Genomic DNA, 27,379 nt, shown 5'->3' with positions numbered 1-27,379 from the left:
TCAGGGATACCCTGATATTAGCATTAAAGGTCCAGCTGGGCAACATGTCCGATGTGTCCTTGGGCAAGACACTTAACCCTGCATTGCTCCCGCTGCTTCGGTCGCGGTGTATGAATGGGTTAGTGTTGTACTTACTCTCGATGTACGTCGCTTTGGATAAAAGCGTCTGCTAAGTGAATTGTAACATTGTGACATTAGCAGTAGGCTCTGATGGCTTGATTTTAATGGACTCTAGATCAAAATCATTAAAGACATTAATAGGGCTTTCACATCTGCGGAAAATTCCTGAAAAACTGATATTTCCAGTAGGAGCTGCATGTGTGAATGCAAACAGGTTAAATTTTTCCCTCTGTGTCAAAGTCTGTAAAGCACCTTTTTTTAAAATTTAGTTTCTATGCTCTGTCAAATGTATTTATTTTCCGTGAGAGTTTCAAAAAGCTAAATTTGTCATTAAATAAATCTGATTTGAAATTCAGGTCGTGACTTTTCATGAAGGAGTTGGTGGAGGGTCCTGAGGCTATACTCGTTGATAACCACTGTTTGTTTGAGAGTTACCACACAGCAGGTTTTCTATTTAATGACCAATTAGAGTGCATGAATAATAATCTACAACTAACCTCTGTTGTGAGGAACAAAGTCTGAGTGCAGGGTTTGCTTCTTTTGTTTGATCGAAACAAAGATTGTAAAAAACATTTAGTATACAGTACTTGTTATGTGGGGAATTATTCAATGATGAATTACTGAGCCGGGCTGTGGATTATTTTAGGATTTATTCAGCCGTGGTCTAACAAACTTTTCATGCCTATATTCTGTTAGCAGGCACAGCCCACAAACTCCTTTCAATTTGGATATACTTCTAAAAGACGAGAAGCATTACCTTTTCCAGAAATATGACGACACACAAGACCAGTGGTTCCCAACCCGTCTAGCCTCAGGACCCACCAGCAAAACCTCCATTAGAGAACTGAGCCAAATTTCTTAAAAGTCCAAACCGATCAGATTTGTTTGATGATAAATTGTGCAGGTTGGATCTCACTTGGTATAAAACATGTGATGGATGCAAGAAACTTTAAACACAATTTCACAACTCACTGAAAACATCTCCGCGGCACACTTTTAGGTCCCGACCCACCAGTTGAGGACCACTGCACTCGACGATGTAAGGTCCGATTTGACCCTCTCAACGAACGGGGGGGGGGGGGGGCGTGGCCCGATTCGAGGCCTGACATATCTGATAATTTGTCCAAAGAAACCTCAACATGTGGTGTCATTACAATGATTATACTGCTCCTAATCGAGTCGCAGGCTGCCTGATCTGGAATCGTTAATATCAAACATGTTTGTTATTTATTATTTCTGGTCGGACTGCCTCGGTCAGGCTGGACGTTGTATACTCTGACTATTCACCCTCAGCTCGCGCTGCAAATTTTATACAGCCGCACATAATCCGTCTTCTCAGCCACGATCTCATCCGTATTGTTTTTCTAATTTTCTGTTTTTCCCTGCAAACAAAACACACAGCAGAAGAGCCAGCTGATGATGTCGATCGTCCTTATTTGTTTTCCTTCTGAAGTCACGTTTGATCACACAAGTTTCTGTGAGATCTCCTGTCTGTGAAATTGTTACTACCAACATCAATTGTGTGGTCTCCTGGTCATGCCGAGTCGTCTGGTGTGTGCGTTTGGAGGATTATAATGTTAAAAATGAGTTGAAACTGTCCATATGTCTGTGGTCTTCAGAGTTTTAAAAGTCAGTGTGTGGCTGGATCACTTGTAAATGTCAAACATATATATTTGAGTCTCATCGAACCTTGTTTCCTCTGAAGCTCTCTACATGTACTTGGCTCCTATCTAAACATAGCTCAGCTGCTATGATAGTCTTAAACATCCTCTTACATCTACACAGACCTAACAGAAGAATTCTCTTAGATGGTAGACACAAAAATAAACTGAATGAATTACACACCAACAGTACATGGACTAAAGCCCAGTGGTAGAAGTGATGGTCTGGTGACCTTGTTTTTTCCTCCCTTTCTATGTTCAGGCTCTTCCATGCAGGAGAAGAGGAGTTTCGGACAGAGTTCAAAGTGCCTCCATTCCAGGACTGCGTGCTTAGTTTTTTGGGTTTCTCCGATGAAGAGAAGGTCAACATGGAGGAGAGGACTCTCAAACATGGTCAGTGCTCGAGCACATAGGGATCAGCTTACAGTCAATTCTGATACCGTTTTCAAGTATGTGTATTTATTTATGGTTTATTTGACAGGGACAGGCACATTTAGCTGTGATAGAGCTACAGAAGTTTAAACATGAGTACAAGTGTGTTCCTGAACTAACCAGGATTGTGTGGCTCTCTTAAAAGTGGTGAAGTTTGCAGAAAGTTTCAGGAAGCGAGTTCCACGATTTTGCTCCCTTCACAGTAAAAGCTGTTTGAGCAAAATGAAACTTTCCAGTCACCACTTGAAGCTGCTCTGCTGCAGCCCTGCAGTCTCTGTATGTATCTGCAGAAAGGATGAGGAGCAAGTCTGCTTTAAATGTTGTAGTCCTGTGCTTGTTTTGTTCCTCACATTGTTCCTTTTGTATGTTTTTAAGGCGGCAGTTATCTCGAGGTCGGAGATGAGAGGTGTACGCACATGGTGGTGGAGGAGAACTCGGTGAAGGAGCTGCCTTTCTCTCCGACAAAAAAACTCTATGTGGTCAAACAGGAGGTATGCATCCAGTGTTTCAGTGCTTCTTCTGAGGACGAGCAGGTTTGACACCTCTCTCATACCGGTTCAAACCTATGTCGACATTACAGACGATACCGTATACTCTGAGGCTGTGCTGCACGAAGATACAGACACAGGAGGACAGGAGAGAAAATCATGAATCCTTTAAGTTGTTTCCTCTTAAACAGAATGCCAAATGATCAACTGGTCAGGATTCCTTTTAGGTTAAACCTCAGTCGATACGGTCTCTGCTCTCCCTCTCTCTGTCTGTGCTGTCAGAGAAGGAGAATCAATAATAGATTTCCAGTCTCAGTGGATGAATAATTTGCACCAAGGTAGAGCGGTGGTTTGGTTGTATTTGTAACCCCACAATCGATAGCTCCTTTTCTGTACTCTGCCGGTTTTTTATTGGTCTTCAAAAGGAAAGTGTGGATCATTGTAGTATCATGCTGTTGTTTCTTTGTGTGGTAACACACAGGTCAGTGAAATGCGCTCTTTCTCTCTTCTGTGGTAGTGGTTCTGGGGAAGCATTCAGATGGACGCCCGGGCCGGGGAGTCCATGTATCTCTACGAGAAGGTGAGTGTATTATGGGTAATGTTGTCCATGTGGATTAAGACTACATGTCACCGATGCAATGCAAACAATACTAAGAGTTTTTTTTTTCTCTCTATTGTAATAATTATATGCAAACCGTATCAAGGCATCTTGATTTAACAGGACCTTAATATCCTTATTTTTCTTATTCAAAGCTCATTTTAATGCTGCCCTCATTTCAGTTGCAGTGTTTTTTATCTTTTACCTCAGAGCCCCGTTTCCCAACCTGAGGTCCAGGCCCCTCTAGGGGAGGCACCAAAGATCTCAGGTCGGGCGCAAGGCTTGATCTGTTCTGAAGTTCTCAAAATTAGATTTGATATATTGAGATATAAAGGCATCCCTTTCATTCTTATGAAACAATGAGCTCTATTGCCACATTAAGAGATCACCACATTAATTAGCCCCGTCATAAACCATGAGTAAGTCATTGCTCTCTCGAAGGCTCCCCACAGGATCCTTGCAGCTGCTGTTCCTGGACACTTTTTTCTCAGATCACACACATTTCCCCTGCAGCCTCACAGCAGGGATAACTGGGCTGTCCTAAATACTTTTGTACCCGCATGATAGCAGGATTACTGGTAAAGGCTACAGTATATTCGAAACGAACTAACCGATGTACAGAGCTTTGGTTGAAGGCCAAAGTGTATTTAAACTCTTCCAATTGGCCCTGCTGATGAGAGCGCTCGGCCGTTTCTTTGAAGGTGATCCTCTCGAGACCCTGACGACTTTTCACTGCTCTCACCTGGCCAATCAGTTCTGGCATTATTTCCTTTTAACAACCTGCACAATATTATCCAGCCTGATGAAGAGTCATAGCCAAGAACAGCGTTAACATACAGGCAAGAAATTAAGTTTAAACACGAGAGAAAGACAATATGAAGATTTTGATGTGGCTTCATCGCTTCTCATTTTAAAAGGTTTGAAGGATTAATGATTCCCTTCTTTATCAACCTTCATTTTCATCTCAACTTGTGTTGTTTTTGTATATTCTTATTTTTGTTATCATGCACAAGGACTCGCAACACTATGGCTCCCAACTTATGTACCGGTACTTATTTATTTGCTATATGCATTATCTATCTTTTGGAGCCTGAGTGTTGGGAGTCCTTGTGCATCATATTGTTTCTTTAATGACTCAGCACCTGGATGAGTGATGTGTGAGTGCTGGCTCACCTTTTCTGGACTTATCTTTCACACACAGTCTCTCTAACCTCTCTAACCAAACGAATTCACAAGAAAAGGAAAACAATAAACGGTCCCTGAAAAATGTCCCAAAACTACCTTAACAACAGCACCTGATGAAGAGCCTGGTCGGGCATGAACCGTACTTATTTATTTGTTATATGCGTTAAAGAACACGTCTCTTGGAGCCATAGTGTTGCAAGTACTTGTGCATCATATTCGTAAGACTCAGCACCTGAATAAGTGCTTGTGTTTGTTGACTTTTTCTATCTTTCTTTTTGACCCCTTGTCTGTCAGAACGACAGCCCAGCCATGAAGAAGGCCGTGTCCCTCCTGTCCATCACCACCCCCAACAGCAACCGTAAACGCAGACGTTTCAGGGACACGCTGGCTCAGCTAACCAAGGAGACGGAGATCTCCCCCTTCCCTCCACCGCGCAAGAGGCCGTCAGCAGAGCACTCCCTCTCCATGGGTTCTCTGTTAGACATCTCCAACACCCCTGACACATGTAAAGCCTTAGCAGGTAAGCAGAAAATGAAGGGGCGCGAGAACGCACCTGTTTGATTGGACTTGGTTTCCGGTTGGCAGTTTTATACGTTTCTGGTATATTTCTATGGTTGATTCCTTCTGCGTCCTGAGAGAACAGTCTCAAGATGAACCACTCTTCGTTCCAGAAGAGAGAGTAGGGAACAGTACAGGTGATGATACCGTGACCAGAAATAGGATAAGGAGAAGGAAAACCAGGGAGAGAAGGATTAGGTCAGACAGGGAAGAGAGGAGGAAAAGATCCAGCCTGAATACAAGCATCCTTCAACAACCAGAGGAGGATCAGCAACAGACAGGAACCTCTACAGGTCAGGTTTTGCTTCAAGAGTCGGTCTTTGTTAATATTTTCTGCAGATATTAATCAACAAGAGGCATTAAAGAAGTTGATTTGGGTAGGATGAAATAAATGATCATGCCATTGATTTTTTTTTTTTAAAGTGAATCCGTGAAAGATTCAGGAAGCAAACTTTGCTGCATGTTTCTCCTCTTGCAAACTAACGTGCCGTCATGTGCTTGGGTGGATCCAGAAAACAGCCTTTGAAACATACGTAGACAGTTTTTCTTAAACTCGACTGGCACTCTGAGACTGCAGACTTCTGCGGAGGCCAAAAGTGGATTCTTATATGTTATGCAAATCTGCAGATGTGACTTCTGTGGATGTATTTTCACCACTATAGGAAATTAATTTGCTTATCAATTTAACTTGATTGTGAGTCTTATTGTCTACCATTGCTCGGTTTGACAGAGCTTCTCCGTGGTTTTCTCCATGTTTCGCTGCAATTTTAACCACTTTTACTTCCTGTTTCTCCAGAGAGTTCAAAGCCCTCCAAGAGTTCAACTCCGGCTCTGTCCAAGCAGTCAGCCAGGTGGCAGGTCTCCAAGGAGCTCTACCAGACTGAGAGCAACTACGTGGACATTTTAAGCACCATCCTCCAGGTATCAGTGTGTGTTAGCACAATGTGGACTTTTCTAACACTCTCTCACAGGCTGGCCAGTCAGTTACCCCTGACAACACTTTCAGGTTAAGCTCAATCATTAAAGGTGTGTGTGTGTGTCACTGTGTGTGTGCGCTTGCATGCTCTCACTTGGCCTGTCTTATCAGTTGGTCCCTGCAGAGAGTCAGACAGCTGACCAGTGAGGGAGAAAATGACCTGCCCGAGCATCTCCCCGTCTGTCTCCTTATCCTTCAAAATCTTTTTCTCCTTTTACTTTTTCCTCAGCTTCCCTTCTAAGACTTCCTCCATTGATGTTGTTTCCTTTTGTATCCTCTCTCTCTCTCTCTCTCTCTCTCTCTCTCTGGATTGAACTATTTCCCCTCCTTACAAAAAGCTGGTTGGTTTAAAGTTGATCTTTAAGTTTCAGGTTAGCTCTGTGCTGAAAAACGGACTCACTACATGATGCTAAAATCACTTTTTTAATGTTGTTGTAGCGCCACTATCTTGTGTTGTAGAAAAGACTACAACAAGACATAGCCGAGACCAGAGTGCTCCGAGACATTTAGTGATCGAGACCATCGAGTCAGGACGAAGACGGAGACATTTAGGGATCGAGACAGTCAGGATCAAGGCTATAAATATGAATGAAAAATCATCATCTTGTGTGGAGGGGGGCGTGTCACTCACTTAGACCGTAACACCGGGAAGGCTGCGGCTGTGGCTGTGACTGGGGGATGGGAGGTGTATCAAACTACAAATAAATTGAAGTTATTTGTTGTTTTAGAAAGGGGTGTTCTCTTTTTTAGTCAGAGTAATGATATGGAAAAATAGCCTTTCAGTGGCGGTCTTGACCATTCTTGATTTAAAATCAGGAGTCCAGGGGCGACGATAGTCTATGTTGTGCAGAAGTTAAAGTCCTTATCACAGCAGCCGTGGGTTCGAATCTGACCTCAGCCCTTTGCTGCATGTCATCCCCAGTCTCCCCCCAACATTTCCTGTGCGGAGTCCGCAGAGTCTTAGACCAACACAAGACAGAGTATAATACTTTAGATTCAGAGACCTTCAAAAAGACATCTCGATACCAGGACTGATCTCGAGTACTACAACGTGACCACTACCACACCACTTATAAAAGGCAAACACAGTCTACTTTTACTCAATAACCACAACGTTTTGTAATCACTTCCTGCTTTTGAAGTCACTTCACTTGTTCACTCCAGCACCTACAAAGTAAATGCCATGTTGATGTGTATCCACTGAAGCCTTTTGTGGCAGCCTAAACAAAAACAATCAATCACAGTCAAGTGCAACCTGATTTCCTCTCTATTTCCGGTAAGTTACTTTCTCCAAAGACAATTAAAAAAAAAAAAGAAGTGAATGTGTTGTCTCAATGACGTCATGTTTACAAGCCTTAGTGTGTTGGTCAGTTAGTCTGTGTGAATATGAAGCAGACGAGAACTGAAAGACATCAGGACCATTTTATCCATAAGTTATTTTGTGATGTTTGATTTTTATTTTTTTATTGTCTTTTTTTAATTTGCAGCTTTTCAAGATTCCTTTGGAGAAAGAGGAGCAGGTGGGCGGACCCATTCTGGCCCAAGAGGAAATGAAGACAATATTTGGAAGCATCCCAGACATCTACGAGGTTCACAAAAGAATAAAGGTAACAAGTCTAAGATCATTTCTGTATAAAAAAACACAAGTGACTGTATTATTGTGTCGGTGACCTGTTGGTATTTTTTTGTGTTTGCTCATCAGAGTGATCTTGAGGAACTCCTGACAGACTGGTCAGAGGACAGGAGCGTCGGTGACATCATTCTTAAATATGTGAGTGCAAGTTAGGCCCTTAATTTTTGTTAGGTTACGAAAGTTAACTTCAGCTTCCCTCTGTAAAGTCCGTTAAGTGTGTTTTAGATAGCTCCAGGTGCTTATATTTTGCTAAGGAAGTTAAGGAAATATCACCATGAAGACATGAAATGATGTAAAGGACTTGTTTCCTGACTAGTGTGTCCTCCGCCATTGTTGTTGACAAAGCTGATACCAGAAGCCCCGCCCCTACTTGATTTTCAGTGGTCGGTGAGAGAGAAGTGACACAAGCATGGCGCAAGATTCACTTCTTTCAAACTAAGAGCGCTGTGAGCGCAGTGACATAAGAAAGCTGACACTCAGGGCGTTTTTATGCTCAGGACAGTGAGCGCTGAAAACGCTGAACTACATCGGTTCTGTCTTGAAAATGAGCACTGCCAGTGCAAAATCTGCTTCTGTGGACACTGGTCATTATTGTCTACTTTTCTGCATATGTTGTGAGAAAAATAAAACGTGTTAAACTTAAACCTTTTTAACAAGAAAAAATAATTAAAGAGGTTAATTTTGTACAATTTTATGACATCGTAAAAGGTAGAAAAGGAGAGAGCTTTGACTAAACACTTCATATATTTCTCTATTTGAGCTTCCCAAACATCCACATGTGGACATTTACTGCGACACCTTTGAATGACTATAACACTTTGAGGGTTGATTCAGGTTTAATGTGCTGTGCTGGATTGTTGAATAACATCCTAGTAAGTATTTCAAGTTCTTTGTTTTGATTCATCCTCAGTTTGTACATGGCTGACTTTAATGCTGAAATAAAAAAGGTCTTTAGAGCAGTGAAGGCAGGAATGGGGTCCATACTGACAGGGCCGTGTGTGTGTTGGGTGAATATTCATTGTTGTGTTTGTGTTTCTGACTCGTCCTCGTTTTTCTCTCCCTTCAGTCGAGAGAGCTGGTCAGGGCCTACCCTCCCTTTGTCAACTTTTTTGAAATGAGCAAGGAGACCATTGTTCGCTGTGAGAAACAAAAGCCACGCTTCCACGCTTTTCTCAAGGTAAGACCTTTGTATTTCAACTCTGTGCTCTCCTAGTTTCTGTCTCTGCTCGAGTGGGTGATGATGCTTGGAAATGCATTTTGCATAAGTAAATTTTCAGGACCAGGACAGATGTATGATTTAAAACACAGTGTTTGTTTTACGAGCCTACAGAGGATGCACAGAATGTCTTTGAAATACTTAAGACAAGTTTTCCTAATTCCTTCCTTTAACCTCTAAAGTGACTTGTAGAAATAACTTTTTAGACTTTGCAGGCAGGATTTTCAGTTTGCAGATTTCCTGAGGTCTGAGTGTTGATGTGAAAATAGCTTTGTTCATGTGGTTGTATCTGTGTTTGTGTGTAGATTTGTTAATGCATCTGTGTTAATAAAAATGTTATCCGTTCATTAACAAGTGACTCAAATAATAAAAGGAGACGAGCACATTGAAATACAGAATCCTTCACTTCTTCAAACTCTCTTTTACAGATGAGCTTTTATGTGAAGCCGTCTTTTTATTTTATTCTTTTTTCATTTGAGTGTACTTTATCCTTTAATGTACTCCTCGTCCTTCTGATGTCGTGCTCTTGCCTTCCTCTATTGCTTTAATTTACCTACTAATTTATCTGTTACACGTCTGTTTTTACCTTTATTCTGTTATTATCTTTCTGTGAGATGATGTCGTCTCATTTTTAACCCTTTTATAGTCTTTACTCTTCCTCTGATCATTATTCAGGTGTCATTTAACTGTTTTTATTCATCTATTCACTCCTTCAAATGTGTTGCTTATACTTGACGTTGACCTTTTCTGACTTCTCTCTCACATTTCACATTTCTGATAATTAATGTATTCTTTTTTTTTTCTTCATATGCATTTATTGTCTTTGATCTTTTGCCTTTACATTTTGTAATTGTCTGTTATATTCCTGAGACACTAATAGTCTTTGCTTCGTCCGTCACAGCACTTTGTAAACATGTGATTTTATTACTATTATTATTATTATTATTATTAATAAATAGCTTTGAAATGGGAGGATAATGATTGCCATCAGAATTACAACAGACTTCATGCAGAGAGTTTTAGAGCGAATGGTTCAAGTTTTATCATCACCGGTCGTTTTCCCTTCATCAGTAGTTCGGTCACACATTCACCGGATCCTAGAGTCAGGCTAAAAGACGGAGTGTGTTTGTTGTATGTTTACATGAACAGACCTGCGATCACACTTTAATCTCATTTTACAGATCAACCAGTCCAAGCCGGAGTGCGGCAGACAGACGCTGGTGGAGCTGCTCATCAGACCTGTTCAGAGACTGCCCAGTGTAGCTCTTCTTCTTAACGGTAGCTCCTTTGTAAAAACCAAACTCTTTGTCTTGTGCTAATTACTTCCCTCCTCGTCGTCTTTTTCTCCTTATCGTGGTCCTTCCATACCTGCCTCCTTTCCTCCCTTATCTCCCATTGATACCTCTCTGTAATTTCTTTTGCTCTCCGTTCCTTTTCTCCTCTCCTTTCTCCACATGATTTTCATCTCTTCCATTCTGTCTACTTGTTACTCAACTTTTCCCTTTCTTCCTCCATTACAGACATAAAGAAGCATACGTCAGATGACAACCCAGACAAGATAACACTGGAGAAAGCAATCGAGTCTCTGAGAGAAGTCATGACGTGAGTCAGTGTGACCTTACCTTTCCTTTTTGTGGTGATCACAGAACCAGCATTGTTTGATCATTTCCAACTCCACGTCTGGCTTTTCTTTTTTTACTTTTTCATTTAGACTTTACGCATTATTAACAATTAAACAATACAAACAAACAAAAAGAGTATAGAGAGCACACTTTAGTCTGAGAATAATCCACATATTTCATGTCAAAAGTCAAAAAACTTTCCAAAGAGTCACAAGAAGCTGGCGTCCTCCTCAACAAAGTCTGTCAAACCTTCCATTTTTTAGCCATTTTTTAGAAAGTCATCTTTTCCAAAACAAAGGATTCTTAAAGGGCCGAGCCGTAAGATATCTACTGAATGAAATGATAAAAGTGACCTTACTATATGATCAGACATTAAGGAAACATATGTTGAAGTGCTGGCTTCTCCGACAACAATGCAGCAGCCAGTATGTCCTCCTTCTAACTTTAGATTCTGGTCCTGAATGCTCTGGATTTGTTTGGACCAGAGAAGGTAGGCGGTTTTAAGGCTCCCCCACACGGCTGTCTTGAACGCCCCTCGGTTTGCCAAACCAACCAGTGCTGCAGCAAGAGAACTGGTTCAGATAGAAATGATTGTACCCGACCTAAAAAGCCTCTGCATGTTTCTAATAAACTCCACGAGCAGAAACGTGCTCAAACTAGGATCAATATTGGAGATGCTTTTGAAAAATGGAGAGATGTTAGAACGCAGAAAGGTTTACAGACAGATGCAGAGCTGACTAAACACTGAAGCTTCAGTGTCTGCGACATGGCAACCTGTGTGAGCATCGACTCTTGGGAGAAGGGGGAGACAGCTCTCTACAATTTGGACTGCAGCACCCATTTTAAACACTAGGTATAATAGTTACATATTGCTCCTTTAAAGCATATAATGTGTGAAATTGTCATGTGATCTGTTATTACTGTTAGTCAGGTGTTGAGCTGGTTAAACTCTAAAATGCTTCATAAATCTGGACCAGGTGCTGTGTAATTTTCTTGCTCAAAGACCAAACAGATTATGTTTTTTTTTGCCTTTGTTGGTTTCTATTTTGCAGCCATGAGCAGTCCGCTTTAGAGAACACAAATCTTGGCTTTTTTGTTGTTTTATTAGTAAATGCATTATTTAATATTTACTAGCAGAGACTGGAATCACATTTCAAACTAAATTGCGACTTAAATGTCAGCAAATGTTCAACCTTTTAAATGAACAACTCAGACAAGTGATGGATGATGAAAACAACACGATGAAGAATATTGAACTCATTGCTCTGTTCTCGAACGTTAACTCTCCCGTCCCTTCCCACCAGCCATATCAACGAGGACAAGAGGAAGACTGAAGGCCAGAAGCAGATCTTTGATGTCGTTTATGAAGTTGACGGCTGTCCTGTAAGTTTTGTGATTGTCTTTGGACCCTCTGCTCCTCGTATTCACATTACATCCTACATTAGAAACGACTCACTTTCTATGGCACCGCATGATGTCGTATGAGACAGACCTGTAGTTGTCTTTACAGATCAATGACACTTTAGTTACTGTAGCTGTAAGTGTGTTTGACTTGCTCAGACGGTGACGTCATGATGTGAGACTTTATTTACAATGAGTAAAAGACTTTGTGCGGAAGACATTAAAATCATCTTTGATTCTTGTTTTTTTATAAGAATTCCCGAAAACTGAGTTTAAAAGAAATGTACACTTATAAGCTTTTGTTGATAGGAAGAAATTAAACACACAGGATGTAAATTCCTCCACCATCGCAGCATCGCTATTTTCATCACAGCGGTAAACATGCTGTCCGTCTGGCCGGCTGCCGCTAAAGACACAGGGTGTTACGACTACGAAATTACAGATTTCTCTGGCTTACTTAACTGTTGGAAATATTTGAGGTAATGAAAGTACCCAACAACAAAAAGTATATATATATAACATAGTGTTAGTAAATTTTTATTCATTTAGATATTTCAGTGTAGATTTCTTCATATTAAACCTTTGATTTCACATGGCGGTCTTTCATCTTCAAATGTACTTTTTGTGTCATTGTAAATCTAATTTTAACAACTTAATTTGTATAGCACTTTTAAAAAAAGGGTTCACAAAATGCTTGGACACGCAGGAGCAAACTTCACAAGAAACAAACAACAATAGGGCAGCAGTACTCAGTCTGTAGGGACTTGGGTTGAGAACCGGAGGGTCGCCGCTTCAAGTCCCGGCGCGTACCAAAGTATGGAGGTTGGTCTGGTAGCTGCAGTGTTGCCATGGCACTTCATGAGTACTGCAGAGGTGCCCAACAGCTCTGGTGCACTCTCTGCGTAGCAGCCCCATTCTGACATCTCTCCACTTATGCATGTCCACAATGTTGAACCAGAATTTTCCTCAGGGGTTAGTAAGTAGTACAAAATAAAAAATTGAATTAGAAAACCACGGAAATGACACCCAGCCAAAAACAACAAAACCCCAACAGTAAAAGAACCCAGACAAAAACCAGACCAACATCAGGACCTGAACATCATAATAATTCAGACATAATAACTCGAAAGTTTGAAGTCCCAAATATCATCACAAGAAAGTTAAGCAATATAAAAGAGTTTGAGTTTGTAAATGTGAAGAGTGAACCAAGCCTTGGTGACATTTACTTTTCCCTTGGCCTCCCAGTCTACTCTCCAATACTTTGTCAGTATTACATTTTCTCCCGTACAATGCAGGCTAATACAGTATATTACTGTCACATTCTCTCTCTCTCTCTCTCTCTCTCTCTCTCTCTCTCTCTCTCTCTCTCTCTCTCTCTCTCATTATCTCCATCACCGCTCTTCAAACTATCTCCTCACCTTTTATATTTGTGTTCTCTGCAGGCCAACTTGCTGTCCTCCCATCGCAGCCTGGTTCATAGAGTAGAAACGATTGCCCTGGGAGACCAGCCCTGTGACCGTGGGGAACATGTGACCCTCTTCCTCTTCAATGACTGCCTAGAGGTGAGAATACATATCGAGAGGATTCTGGTTAACATATGTAGTCCCAGTAGTATCATCCTCTGGTGTTAATGTGAGCTTTGGCTGCAGATATGAAAACAGTTTGTCTATCGTACTAAGATCTGGGTTTCTGTTAATCTTATCTTTATAAACAGAATTTTGCATTTAAAGTGTTGCTAACATCCGTCTCTCAGTTCCATTTTCTTTTGCATCTGAAGCTGTTGAGGAGTGACCGTCTTCCCGACCGTAGTCAGACAGCACAGGGGAGTTGTCGCTAAATTGGGGGGTAACCTCTGTCACTGTGACTTACAGCAGCATGCAAGACACGTGAGCCCAGCTCGAGTCTTGAGGAGTTGGGCTGTTTATCGTTGCACGCGCAGCTTAAACTGTATGTTCGTCCTGCTACCGATTGCTCTTCTCAGTGCTCAAAAGTCAAGTCGTGACAAAAATGTAACTCATTTGCACACACTGTCAGACTCCTGGTCTCCTCATTCACTCTACCAACAACACTTAGGCTCTCAGCTATTCACAAACAGGACTAGACTACTTGTTTAACAAAAGGATTTCCTCTGACATTTGTGAGGTGGACCTTTCTTATCATGGGAGCAGATCGGCAATGTGCGAGCGTTTGAAGTCAATTTGATTTCTCTTTTTTCAAAACCATCTTTGAAGTACACCTTAACGGTGCACAGTTAAAGCCACGCAGATATTTTTCTCTCCTTTTCATTTTCAGTGCCTCACCCATAAACCTTTCACCTACATTATTTCATCTTTTTCTCTCCTTCCAATGTCTTTTTCTTCCTCTGCTCAAACTATGAAAGAGAACAGCAAACACCTACCATAGCTAATAGCTAAAGAAAGAGTAATTAAGTAGTTGAGCTATTCCTTGTACAATAATTCATTTAAGTTGACCTATTCTCCGGAGAATTCACCTCGAGCCAATGGGACCCCAGTGAGGTTTATATACAGTGACTGCTGCACGGTGCGTAGTCTGTCTGCACGCGACCACTACGATCTCCGTGCACGTAATTAAACGACTGCATTAATTTTTCTGTTCATCAGTATGTTCTCTGCTCTTTTGTGGAAGTTGTCATTCCATTGGACTACACATAGCATTGATATAAAGGCAAATATTCTCATTATAACGTTGTGTAGCGGACTCCGTTGCTACGGCCGCTACTTCCGCATTGTTTTTTTACGTCACGTCTTACGTCGGGAAATCCCCCGCCCCCCCTCCCCTCTGACAGGGATAGTCCCCCGCTGTGTGGAGCATATGTGAACGGCTAGTTCGGGAGAATCTACGGAGCGGTTCTCCTGTAATTATCTAGATATTATCCAGAGTGCATATGTGAAAACAGCTATATAGTATGACGATGCTGGATGCCCAAACTAAACGTGGGCAAAGTTTCAGATCACGAGGGAAACATATTTCGGAGTAATCCCAGGATAAGTCTGCAGAGGGCGCTAAATGGCCTGTCCTGCAAATCACACGATAGTTCCTTAATACGAAACTGAGGCTTTCACGAGACGCTTCAAGTCTCTACGTAGGCCGGTGGAGCCCTTTACATAAGCTGTTCTACAAGCACAGTAGAGCAGCTTCTCCTTGGCAGCCCTTCGGTGTTCTGCCCCCGGAAGACTTCCAGAGAGCTGGCTTATCAGAAGACATTGGGCACATGGGGAAGGGGGATCTTGAAGAGACGGCAGCTGAAAAGAATCGCTTCAGGCAGAGGCTGAAATTAAGGCTTTTATAGACGCCCGTATTCGATAAATAAAGTTTTACTCACTTTTTTTTAACTTACTGGTAATATAATGGGTGATACTGAGGATCATATGGGACCTCTTGTTGCAGCCGGAGTTCTTGAAAGCATCCAAATTTGCACCTCACCTTAATGTTGTTACACATGATGTTAAATGTTTATGACAGTATGTGTCAACAGAAATCAGCCTGTTTGATTCATCATTACTTTTCTATAGACATACAGTAAGTGGGAAACCTGTAAAGACCTACCATGTTGACTGAGTCAGGCAACACTTGTGATAATAGTCAGAGTCATGTTTTTGGGTTGTTTTTTTTTACACCCTAATAATATACTTGGAAGGGCAACACTTGAAAGCTCTTTCTCTGTCCAACAATTTAATCTACGATATCACTGAACAAGTCTTTCTTTCCTGTTCCACGTTTGTTACGGGGAGACTCAGCATGGATCTCAGCATGTCTGGAAGCACACGCTGTGATCCATGTGCACATTCAGTGGTTAAGGAGGTAAAGGGGTCTTTTGCAGAATAGAAAGTTTGAATAGGTGATCAATTCATGTGAGCACAGTCTATCACTGCTGACACAGGCTGCATGTGTTAATTAGCAAAGGGCCAGCCTAAGAACAGGGCAGGCAATCATGACAGAGAGGAGGTGGGTGGCTGCGCTGAATCAGGAGTGTCAGCGACACCTCCTAATTAGCCTGTGTGAGTGTGTGTTGTGTGTGTGTGTGTGTGGGGGTTGAACAAGCTTTCTGACGATTTTCCATGTAGGCCTAAATGTATTTTATTGAGTGAATATTATGTAAGAGTGCCTCCCTCTAACTCCCCTCCATCATCACTTATCATTGATTAACTTTTTGCATTCACATAATCACTCTCACCCTCCTCACTTAAACTGTCAAAATAACAATGACCTACGATGTAGTGTCCTGTTTTATCCTCTCCCCCATCTCTCTGTCCTCCCTCCCTCCCCCCTCCTCTCTGTTTTCGTCCTTCTCAGCATCTAATTAATGTGGCATTAATGAGTTGCATCGTTTACCTCTATGAAGGCCGTATTGATTTATTGCCAAGTAACCGATAGCTTCACCCACATGCTGCAAAATGCACCCGCACTCAATTTAGGAACCGCAGGGATACGCACACAAACACACAGTGGATGTTGCCTTTCTTCACATTTACCTCCAAAGTTGCTGTCTCATTTTGTGCATATGTTAGTGTGTATGTGTGTTTGCGTCTGCAGATTGCGAGGAAGCGACACAAGGTGATCAATACATTCAAGAGTCCACTGGGACAGACAAGACCGCCGCCCCCGCTCAAGCACATTGCACTGATGCCACTGTCCCAGATACGAAGAGTGCTGGACCTGCAGGACACAGAAGGTAAGAAAGACAGATTTGTAATACAGTGCACTGTTTCGTTAAGACCACAATCTCAGATGTTCAAGCATATCCACCACACATGTCATTCCCTGTGTCACATTAGTGTTATTTCTGAATGTATGGATAATTAGACCAGCTCAGTGACATACCTTTACTCGTCAACAGTGACACTCAGCACCTACCCACAGGGCTCAACAGTCTTTAGGTACCTGTGTTTTCAGTCTGCGGTCTTCTTTGTAGATAAGATTAGTGCAAATGTCACAATATTTAACTGAAGCTGCAACCTCCGGTGTTGAAAAATGAAGCCAATGCGGCAGTGCAACTGCAGTTCCTCGAGTGTCCACCAGCATGAACCAAAACAAACTGCTGTTTGACAACATCTCCGCTATTCTGAATCCTCCTCTCTCCTCCAGCGACACACCTCCAACCCCTCTCCCCTCGCATTCACTTAAAGGAGTTATAAAATTGGAACGCACCATAATTAAGTGCAAGCGGCGGACAAAATTGTCCTCGTATCGAGCTGCATTGTTGTGTTAGCATGCTAATGTTAGCGCTCTTAAGATAGCTTGTGGCTTCAAATTGCATGTTAATTTACACAGAATGACCGTGATCTAAAAATGGTGACGTGACAATCAAATAAGCAGTGAGTACGTTCTTCTTTTCTCGAGTCTCTCACTTAAACAGCGTTTATACGCAAGTGGAGGAGCCGGCCGTCCATGTAAACGTGATGTAAACACGACTCTGACAACATTACAGCCAGCCGGACTCGAGCTTCTCGCTCATTGTTGACAGTCATGACTCAGAGAGACATTTACACAGGATATACTTGATTTCTGCTTTATATGTAAAATGTTGCACATCATGTAGATTGACTGAATGTTAGGGTGAGACAGAATTTCCAGCATGGAGACCTAACAAATGTGATGCAGGAACAACACCAGACTCACTGCTGTGCATCTTTTTTCTATCCCTACTAATGAGCAAGGTTAGAAAAATATTGCAGCATTTTTTAGAATTGGCTTCTCCCTCATTTACTCTAAAAAAAAAAAAAAAAAGCAGTTTGTCTTGTCCAAGATTCTCCATATTTAGAATACATTATTACACGTTGGGATTAGTTTAGGGGTCTGAAAGTGTTTCTACCAAATGTTAGTGTTCCCTTTATTTACTCTTCTCTTGTAGTTTGGTGTGTGAACACATTGTTCAGAGAGTTGTCTCCACACACAGAAAACAGGAGTGGTTGATGTTTGAGAAATTTGGACGAGGCTCAGAAGTAGATTTTTGTCTTTCATGTTTTCCTTTTCTTCTAACACTTCTGTCTGCTTTTATCTTTCCATCTGTTTTTCCTCCCTTTCTCCCTCTCCAACACCTCGCCTTGATTTTACCTCTTCATCTTCATCTCCATCTCCTTACTGGCTGATTCCCCTTCTCACTTTATTTTGTTATTCTTTCAAATGCCCATCCACCCCCGCTCCCCTCTCTTTTTGTTTTCTACCTTCAGAGTGTGTGAATGCCTTCGCCTTGGTGGTCCGCCCTCCGACTGAACAGGAGAACTTGTTGTTCAGTTTTAAACTGGCTGGAGAGGAAACCGTTAAAAGCACCTGGCTGCGAACACTTTGCCGCCATGTTGCCAACACCATCTGCAGGGCTGACGCGGTGAGTAGTCACACACTCAAATAGAAGTACAATAGAAAATGAAGATTGTTGGATTCATTTGCCAAAGAAAAGTTCTTAAAAGTTCTGTCATCATGGTGTTCATTTGCATCTTTAAATGACAGCAGTCAATATAAGAACTGAACAATTATTTTAACTTGTAACTGCCTGTCCTCTGCAGACCGATGCAGAGCTGGCTAAACACTGAAGCTTCAGTGTCCACGACATGGCAACCAGCATACACATCAACTCTAGAGAGGAGGTTGCTGGGGCGGACAGTTCTCTCCAGTGTTTTGAATTTAGACTGCAGTATCAATTTTAAACACTAGGTGGCAGAGTTAAATATTGCTCCTTTAATTATGTTATATTATAAAGTTAAAGTTCAGTCATGACCTTTCGGACAAACAACAAATAGATCAATAGTCTGGAGGTTTTTGGGGCATTTTTTATAATTAAAATTTTCCTCATGGCTCATTGTTAAAGCGTTTCTATTGGTAGACTGTTGTAAAACAAAATACTGTCATATCTGGAATAGAAGTTGCACAGGTATATAAGTTGCAGTCTGTTTGGGGGGTGGTCTCTCAGAGAGAATTTTTTTTTTTAACTGTCTCCCTTGTGTGATGATTTCCACTGCACGTCTACAACGGGAAGTTTCTGTGTCACTCTTTTAGTACCACCGACGAGCTACAGTACGGTATCTCGCTTCTCAGCCTACAGGGAAAGTTGAGATGTACAGACTTTGTGCCTTGAGTCGTGTTTGCCCACCCCTGCTGATCGCTCATTGACTTAAACTGAGGAGTCTTTATTCTTTTTCAAGATTTATTTTTGACTTTTGTGCCTTTAATGGAGAGATAGGACAGTGGATAGAGTCGGAAATCAGCGAGAGAGAGAGTAGGGAATGACATGCGGGTAAGGAGCCACAGGTCAGATTCGAACCTGGGTCGCCCGCTTTGAGGACCATAGCCTCCAGTGCGCGCACTAACCACTGCGCCACCAGCGCCCCTAAAACTGAGGAGTCTTTCAATCAAAGCAGCAATCGACAAGCTTTATTTACTGAACCGTATACCACTGTTTGCTTTAAATGAACCATTATGAGAACATGACGGAGAAAAGATGGTCAAAAGTGTCGCTGCCAGCCTCGTCAGCATCTCTGTTTCCCAGCACAGCTTGCAATTCACAATAAATAAGAGTATATTGAATTAATTGTAAATTAAAACTAAACATGTTAATTAATTCAAACAGCATTGTATTTATTTGTTTTTAGCAGGACAAAAGATACAAGAAAATTTAAAGAAGAATGTTTTGCTTTCAGTTACTTCCTATTGTTTCTCTTATTTAGTATTTCAAACAGCTGGTCAGTGCATTTGGATTTAATTGAAATAATCTACAGTATACGTCCTGCTGGTGATGAAGAAAAGTTATCCTGCTTCGTCATTAGCGAGTTTTTAATCGTTTTTCAGAGAAATAAGGGCTGCAGTCATAACACAGCAATCATTATAAATACCAATTCCTAGTTGGTTTCTGTCTCATTACTGGATTTTTTTTTAATTAAAGAAAAAACTCAATTATTGCCACACACAGTCTTTATGGTTTTGGGGGAAATATTGTAGCTTGTCACTGCACCTAACAGAGCAGGCAGCAGGGGGCGATGTTGGCCTCTGGTCTGCCTGCCACCTCACAGCTGCATTCCTAATGCTGTTTCCACTGGGTCAGCGCTGCGATATGAATACCAACGAGATAGAGCTGTGCTTGTTAACAAGCCCACTGCAGGGTGCGGGGGAGAAGAAATAAAGACTGTGTGTTTGTGTGAATCCTTCCACACATCCCCTCTTCCACCATATTTTTTCAGCAAAGCACAATGTTTCAATTGGTATCGATTACATGTGTGCACATTTCACGTAAAGGTTTCATACCTTAATGTATGACTGTATTGTTTTTCCTCTTGTAACCAGGAGGACATGATTCAGTGCACGGACCCAGACTCACTACAGGTCAGCACAAAGGATATGGACAGCACCCTGAGCAAAGCCTCCAGGGCCATCAAGAAAACTTCCAAAAAGGTAAAAAGGCAAATGAATCTTCCCAACTCCACCGTTACCCTCGAAGGGTCATCATAGCACATACATGTTGATACAGACTGGAGCTGCTGCATCCATTCTTTGATGATTCCAGTCTTCAGTCCAGAAGCACTCCGAGTTGTCTTACATACTTTACTGCATTATTGCTGCCTGCATGATGTACAGTGAATCATTTAGAATAACAAAGGGAATGGCCATTTACTTAAACGAACCATGTCACAAAATATCTACAGAAATAATAAGCATCGTAGAAATAGATATGGACGATGGGATATAGGACAACAAGACGCAGATGAGGGCAACTCTTTCCTGTTAGAAGGTTCATAATGAGAAAAATAACTTTAATATTTATACCCTCTTTCTAAGGATCAAAGGATGCTTTACACATGGTCATGCATACAAAAAGGCAGAATAATAGATGCATTGTTGATGAAGCTAGCTCTGATAAAAACCTCCTTTATCTGCTGTCCAGTGTGTTGGACTGTTCATCTGACAGAGCTGTTAGCAGCCCGACACGAGAGACTCTTCCTTATTAACTAATGGCTTTCACACTTGCAGAAATCTCCTGAAAAACTCAGGATATTTCCTGGGTGAGCTGTATATATGAACGCAAACAGCAAAATTTTTCGCTCGGACTTCATCCAGAGTTTCTCCGGCCAGTCCACTAGTATTTTTTTCTGCAGCAAGTCTGAGTGGGCTGATGTGAGAAAACAGCAAGATATAATCAGGAGAATTCACTTTGAGCCAATAGGCGAGGGAGTGATGTTTCTATCCTGTGACTGCTGCACCGTGCATAGAGTGTCTGCATGCGACCACTACGATCTCCGCGCACGTAATTAAACGGCTGCATTATGTTTTCTGTTCGTCAGTATGTTGTTCTCCTCTCTTTTGTGGATGTTGTCATTCTGTTGGACTACACATAGCATTGATATAAAGGCAAATATTCTCATTATAACGTCGTGTAGCGGACTCCGTTGCTTCCTCTGTTACTTCCGCGTTTTTTTTTTTACGTTACAGCCAGGTCAGGAGAATCTCTGGAGCAGTCCTCCTGAATTATCTAGATATTCCAGTCATTCCACCAATCTCTCCTTCTCATGGTGTTGCAAAGTGTATTATTGCTGATAATGATGTTTAATGGTCACTTTATTGTCGACAGGTGTTAATGTTATGACAGACCGGTTTGCATGTATTCATGTGTATGTGACTTCTACTTGAATATCAAAGAGGATGAAAGGTATAATAAATGCAAATACCATTTATACTGTTTGGCCTCTTCTAAAAGCCCTTGACTTCTCAGATGCTGATCCTTCTCACGAGCTTTCACAGAGGCTAATAGCTTTAGGGAAGCTAAGATAGCAGGAGTGACCATATCTCAACTCTCACCTTTTTAAGGCTAGCATTCAATTCTGCCACTTTATCATTCAAATGCTCTTCATTTTTTCTGCCTGTCTCATCTTTTTTTTATCCTTTTTTTCCACTCCTGCAGTCTGCACTGAGCTGCATGTCTGTGGTGTGGTGGTGATTGCACTCCTGATTTAAATGAAAACTTCAAAAACGGTTCATTATTTGGACTGCAAAGCTAACGCTAATGTACTTATTACAGTCCACAGAGTTTAACCTCGGCAATCAAACTGAAATAATTTGAGTGCTGACTTGATAAAGTGGCTGGAAATTGCAAATTCAGTTTGAAAACAAATGAACAGAAAAAATAGAACCAGCTATTTTAATGGCTCTATGAGTAAAGTGTATATGTTTATGCCTTTTTCTTTAATCCATTGTGACAATGGATTAAAAAAAAGCAAAAACGGTACGGTGTCTGATAGCAATCCACGACCAATAAACTAGTGGTGTTTCAGCTTGTAACGTTCATCAATCAAATGTATCTTCATACTACATGTACCTCTCCAAGTCTGTCCCTCCTCATGCACTTCGGTAGTCTGTGAAGTTGTGCCAGAAAACTCTACTCTGCTTCTCCAGAGAGAGGAAGACATCAGGGTCAGTCAGCTGTGGCTCAGATGGTTGAGAAGGTTGAGAGAAAACCGATTGTGGATGGCTCCTGCAGCCACATATCCAATATGTCCTTGGGCTAGACACTTACCGGTAACCCTGATTTGCTCCTGCTGCTTCGTCTGCGGTGTATTAATGTGTATGAATGGGATTAGTTACTTCTGATGGTCACTTTACATAACAACCTCTACCATCAGTGTGTGAAGACTAGAAAAGCACTCTCATGCTGAAGTCCATTTACCATCAGCTTTTATGTCTCTCTGCTTAGATGAATTGATTGTGGTGCGACTTCTAATGTTAAATATGAACATCAAATTCAATCAATTTAATTGGCGCCCACAACCTCATTTTCAGAGTGTTTCTCACTAACTCTCATTGTTGCTAGGTTACGAAATGTAACTTCTGCTTCCCATGGTAATAACCAGTCCTTTTTAACATCTGTGTGTGCGTATTATTGTCCTTTATTTAACAGAAAATTGTGAAAACAATGTTAAGGAGTCATGTCCTGGCTGTAGAAATTTCCGGCTCCAGACCTAGAAGTTGTTACCTTGAAAAGACGAGTCAGATTACTTTCTCCTCCGCCATTGTTGTTGACAAAGCTGATATCATAAGTCCCGCCCCTTCTTGATTTCGATCAGTCTGTGAGGAAGAAGTGACATAGACGAGCGTGCTGCTATTCCAAATGTTGAACTGAGAGTGAATTGACAAAAAAAATAAATTATGCTGCTAGTGTTTTTGCGCTCAGGATGCTGAGCACTGAAAACACTGAAGTGCATTGGTTTGGATTTATAAAACTGTTTTAGGGGACGTGTCATTATTTTGCACTCTCTTAGTTTTGCTCGTGATAACACAATCGCCAGTGAAACTTTTAAAATATGTATTTGTGTTCGGGGGACTTCATAAAATGTAATGCTGATAATCATGGTATCACAGGTGTCTTTGGATGTGTTTGGGTTGTCATGAATGGAATAAATTGGCTCTTTTGATCAAATTTCCTCCCATAATTGAACAACCTTTTACTCTTTTGCAAAGCTTCTGAAATTGTAGTTCTTGCTACGTAATGCCAGACACAGATGGTACTCATCAGCAACTACAACAACAAAACACTGTAAGTGATATTTAACTGTGTTTGGAAGGAGTAAAGAACAACATGTTGTATAATTACTCTCAGCAGGGATCAATATAAACCAAGAGAGTGATACTTACAGACACTCAAAAAGAAGGTGATGAATATACAGGATATTGTGTGCAAAAATAACCCGCTTTTACAGAAATATATGACTCACACTCTTTGTGTTTGTGCCAGGTAACGAGGGCCTTTTCTTTCACCAAGACCCCGAAGCGTGTGATCCAGAGGGCGTTCATGGCCAACAGTACACCAGACGAGAAAAGCCAGAGGCTGAGTTGTGAAAACCGCATTGGCAGCAGTTCCACTCTGGCTGTAAGTACATGCATTATCTGCTAAAGCTAATCTTCCGTATGTTGCTGTGAAGACAACATGAGCTGCACTGATTGATCACCGTGTTTGTCTTGAACTAACCGAACCTCCCACTATGACACAAATGTAGGTGTTTTATAAAAGTGTCTGAATAACCCCCGTAGCTGTTCACACAGTCGTCTACTTTCTTTCAGATTATGATCATGACTCACTGGCTGTTTCCTGTCTCCGTCTTCATCTTTCTGTCCATCTGTTTTTCACTTGCTTTTGATGCTTTCCATCTCATTCTCCTGGCAGGCAACTGATCTCGTTTATCAAAATATGATGGGACAGCTTTCAGTTGATGTCAGTCTTTTTGATGTACCTTAATTAAAATAAAAACACATGGGGAGGGGCCTGTGCTCTTTAATGTACTGGGTAGTTATTTTTTACTTATTTGGCTCGACTTTTGCGGAGTATTCAAGTCTTTTAATCATTTAAAAAACTGACTTTCTTCCCAGTATACATGATTTAGTTATATAATAATGACTTACCTTGTGTCCAGTGATGCAATAAATATGTAAAATGTAATGTAACATTGGATGACCTCAAGGAGCCGAGGGGTTAAGACTCATAACTAAGAACCAAAATTTAGAGGGCTGGGTATCACCACTGATTGACTGATTCAATTCCGATTCACATGCTCCCAATTCAGTTCAATGCCTGATTCGATTCACCATTGATTAATTTAGGGATATTTAGAGTTACAATACCAGCTCTGCTTCAAGATAATGACGGATTTTCAGAGAACTCATGTGGTCAAATTGTTTAAGGATCTACAGATCCATCTGTGGATTTTATGAATCGATATCAGATCATTCAAATGAAAATGGATTAAAATCAGAAAATCACTTTTTGAAACCCAGTCTTAAAAATATCCCAGATTTTATCCTGGCCATAATCATGTTTCAAGTTCTAAAAACTTTTGAAACCCTCCACCTTTTTTGTTGATTCCGCACCGAAGGAACTATGCGCTATTTTAGTTCCTAGAACCCCGTTTAGAGGAACCTTTTAAGCTCCTGCTTCAGAGTAGGTACTCTCCCGTCAATGTGGCGTTGCCAATGTGGACATTAAAAAGTCCCCATGGTGTTTAGTTCTCAGTAGGGATGTCAAGATTAATCGTGAGGCAGTTAAAAATCACACACAAAATAATAAAAAGTCTGTAAGACAGTAGTCTGCTTAGTTGATTTCGTACTTTTCTGGGCATGTTTCTCTCTCTGCCGTTACTCAGGGGATGCTCAGTGAGCATGCTGCATTCAGGGGTGCTCAGACAATGAGAGACGCATTCAGGTGCGTCTCTCATTGTCACAAAAACTAAACTGGACAGAACGTTACAAGTTCAAATAATTGTTCAGTTGTTATATTGACTGCTGTCATTAAAAGAAACACATGAACATTATGATTCCTTTAGGTGTCTGTGGCGGTGTCAATGAGCACTACAGTAATATCGTGAGCATCAGCAGTTGTAGAGCAGAGGCGGTTAGTTGTAACAAACAGGCGTAATCATGGCAGCTGCGGAGGCCAAACTAACAAGCGGGTTTGAAGCCCCGCTCGCCCAAACGAGTGCAAGAGCCAAAGAGATTACGAGGTGTATTGGTGTTTTCATGAAAAAATTTAAGGACTCTTTTTTTCAGTCCTCTCAAAATGATGTCTGCTTTTGTCAAATAAATCATGAGAGAATCGTATCGTGAGTTGAGTGAATCGTTACATCCCTAGTTCTCAGGGAACTCCCTAATGGATAGTTCCTCTCCAAAAGTCCCCAGAATGTTTGGTCCCAAACCACCTGAAATGAATAAATACAGTTGACTAAACTAAAACCAGGCGCCTTGCAAACACCACCTCTCTTTCTTTTATGCTCATCAACATGAAGTCTGATGTTTCTGCCCTTTGTTTGAACCTCTGAGAATATCCTGTGCTTTTGAATTGTATTTCAGCATGTCTACTCTCCCTGGGTTTTCTTGTTCTGTTTCTCTTTTTTTATTGTATTTCCATGATATACAAATTCCTGCTCCAAATGTGTATCCTCTGTGTTATGTGCTCTAGATGTCTCGCTCTGCCTCAACATTCAGTTTGAGTGATTCTGCCAAGGGTAGTGCCATGGTGCAGCGCTCAAACTCTCTGGACCATCCTCCAATCAGAGCTAGGGTCTCTGTCTGCATGCGTAACCCCTCCAACCCACACCAAACTCCCCCTTGTAGCCCCAACACTCGCCCAGAGTACAGCCAAGGCCTGCGCCCAAACTATTACAACCAAGAACGCAAGTCCATCCTTCATGCTCCATTATCGGCCCAATCAACTCAACTGCGATCAGCCCCGTACAATTCCCAACAGCCGGCATCTTCACCCCAACGCAGCTCCACTTCCATTCCAGCTGTCCCAAACTTGGTTCAGGCCAACACCAACGCCTCTCAGCCAAAACCTAGCCAGCATGTGCCCAGGCACCTACCCTCTGTAGGGATCCAGAGAAGGTTCCCAGCTCCTCAGCAGGTCAATGTCAAAGGCAGAATCTTTTCTGAGTCGTCCAGGGATCCTCTAGTCGCCTTGGATCCACGCAAGGCTATCCTGACCAGTCCTCGTAGGGAGACTCTGCTCTAAACCAGCGCTAAGTCTCGCAGTCTGACGTGAGCCAACATTATTGTCTTCTCATTTCAACTCTGGGTGCACCAATACCATCCTGTTTTTTGTTTCTACATTAATCTTTCCTGCATATTCTCTGCTAGCCTTTTAACATTCAAAAAGCCCTGGTGCATTTCTAGACCCAAATCAACTCCTTACAAGCTGAGACCCTGAGATAAACATCATTTTACCAATCATCAGTAACGTAATGGTCTGCCAGACAGCTGCGCTTTGAACTCTGATGATTAGATTTATTAGATTTAGAGGTGTGGATTGAATGATCCTCCCCAGTGAGTTGGTTGGAAGTAAGGGCAGAGATTTTTAAGGGTTGATTTGGAATAGCTCCGTTCCTCTGAAACACCCGGGTTACTAACTGGTGTCGGTGGTGCCTGGGAAAGTTCACAAGGTGGCTGTTCTTAAATATATTTGTATAAATGTGTAAAGAAGTTTGTGATGAAGATTGACTGGTGTAGAGATAACACAACAGTGATGTCCAGGTGGAAGCCTGCTTTCCCCTAGGAGAAAACGGGTCCTCTTTATCATTACTGTCTGTCACTAAGGAATCTATGAAAATGTATCAATGTGTTTGTGAAAACTGAGTCAGACTCCGTGAACACATTCACAGCTTTCCAAAAGTCCCAAAACTTTTAAAAAACAAAAAGAGATCCAAAATATCTGATAAACTCAGCATTTTCTTTTTTAAACGACCTTCAGAACCTTCTGTTAACGCCAGTAGAGGAATATATCAAGTAGAAATCCAAATGTCAAGGCAAACCTTGAATTTTTGATGTCATGCTCTTTGTGTATCGGCTTGTTTACACATAAAACACTCACTGAAGTTAAAATGTCAACATCTTTACAGGAGCATTTCTGAGGGTTTTACTTGTGGTAAAAGGATCACCGAGAATGTGGTTTATGTTTTAACCATTTGACATCCAGGTCTGCACTCCCTCCTGCCCTACGCTCTG

The 27,379-nt window shown here is 41.5% G+C and overlaps 1 protein-coding gene across 4 annotated transcripts in view; it reads left to right on the top strand.

Annotated features, from left to right (window-relative positions):
- The window catches only part of ect2 (epithelial cell transforming 2), a 46,293-nt gene that overhangs the window by 13,530 nt on the left and 5,384 nt on the right, over nucleotides 1–27,379 (top strand). For 2 of the 4 annotated variants that reach the window (XM_061031255.1, XM_061031247.1), the window contains 17 exons: nucleotides 2,044–2,174; nucleotides 2,589–2,704; nucleotides 3,219–3,281; nucleotides 4,779–5,004; nucleotides 5,839–5,963; nucleotides 7,506–7,625; nucleotides 7,721–7,789; nucleotides 8,718–8,828; nucleotides 10,049–10,145; nucleotides 10,388–10,469; nucleotides 11,794–11,872; nucleotides 13,333–13,452; nucleotides 16,445–16,583; nucleotides 18,082–18,236; nucleotides 20,186–20,293; nucleotides 23,625–23,759; nucleotides 25,839–26,416. In XM_061031255.1, the coding sequence (XP_060887238.1) occupies nucleotides 2,044–2,174; nucleotides 2,589–2,704; nucleotides 3,219–3,281; nucleotides 4,779–5,004; nucleotides 5,839–5,963; nucleotides 7,506–7,625; nucleotides 7,721–7,789; nucleotides 8,718–8,828; nucleotides 10,049–10,145; nucleotides 10,388–10,469; nucleotides 11,794–11,872; nucleotides 13,333–13,452; nucleotides 16,445–16,583; nucleotides 18,082–18,236; nucleotides 20,186–20,293; nucleotides 23,625–23,759; nucleotides 25,839–26,390 (2,428 nt within the window). In that variant the 3' untranslated portion in view covers nucleotides 26,391–26,416. The remainder of the gene's footprint in view (nucleotides 1–2,043; nucleotides 2,175–2,588; nucleotides 2,705–3,218; nucleotides 3,282–4,778; nucleotides 5,005–5,838; nucleotides 5,964–7,505; nucleotides 7,626–7,720; nucleotides 7,790–8,717; nucleotides 8,829–10,048; nucleotides 10,146–10,387; nucleotides 10,470–11,793; nucleotides 11,873–13,332; nucleotides 13,453–16,444; nucleotides 16,584–18,081; nucleotides 18,237–20,185; nucleotides 20,294–23,624; nucleotides 23,760–25,838; nucleotides 26,417–27,379) is intronic. The other 2 variants (XM_061031269.1, XM_061031261.1) reach the window with 1 other exon arrangement.

This window comes from Labrus mixtus, chromosome 3 (genome assembly GCF_963584025.1).
Source record: "Labrus mixtus chromosome 3, fLabMix1.1, whole genome shotgun sequence".
NCBI classification, from domain to species: Eukaryota; Metazoa; Chordata; class Actinopteri; order Labriformes; family Labridae; genus Labrus; species Labrus mixtus.
This window is presented reverse-complemented; position numbering and strand designations above follow the sequence as displayed.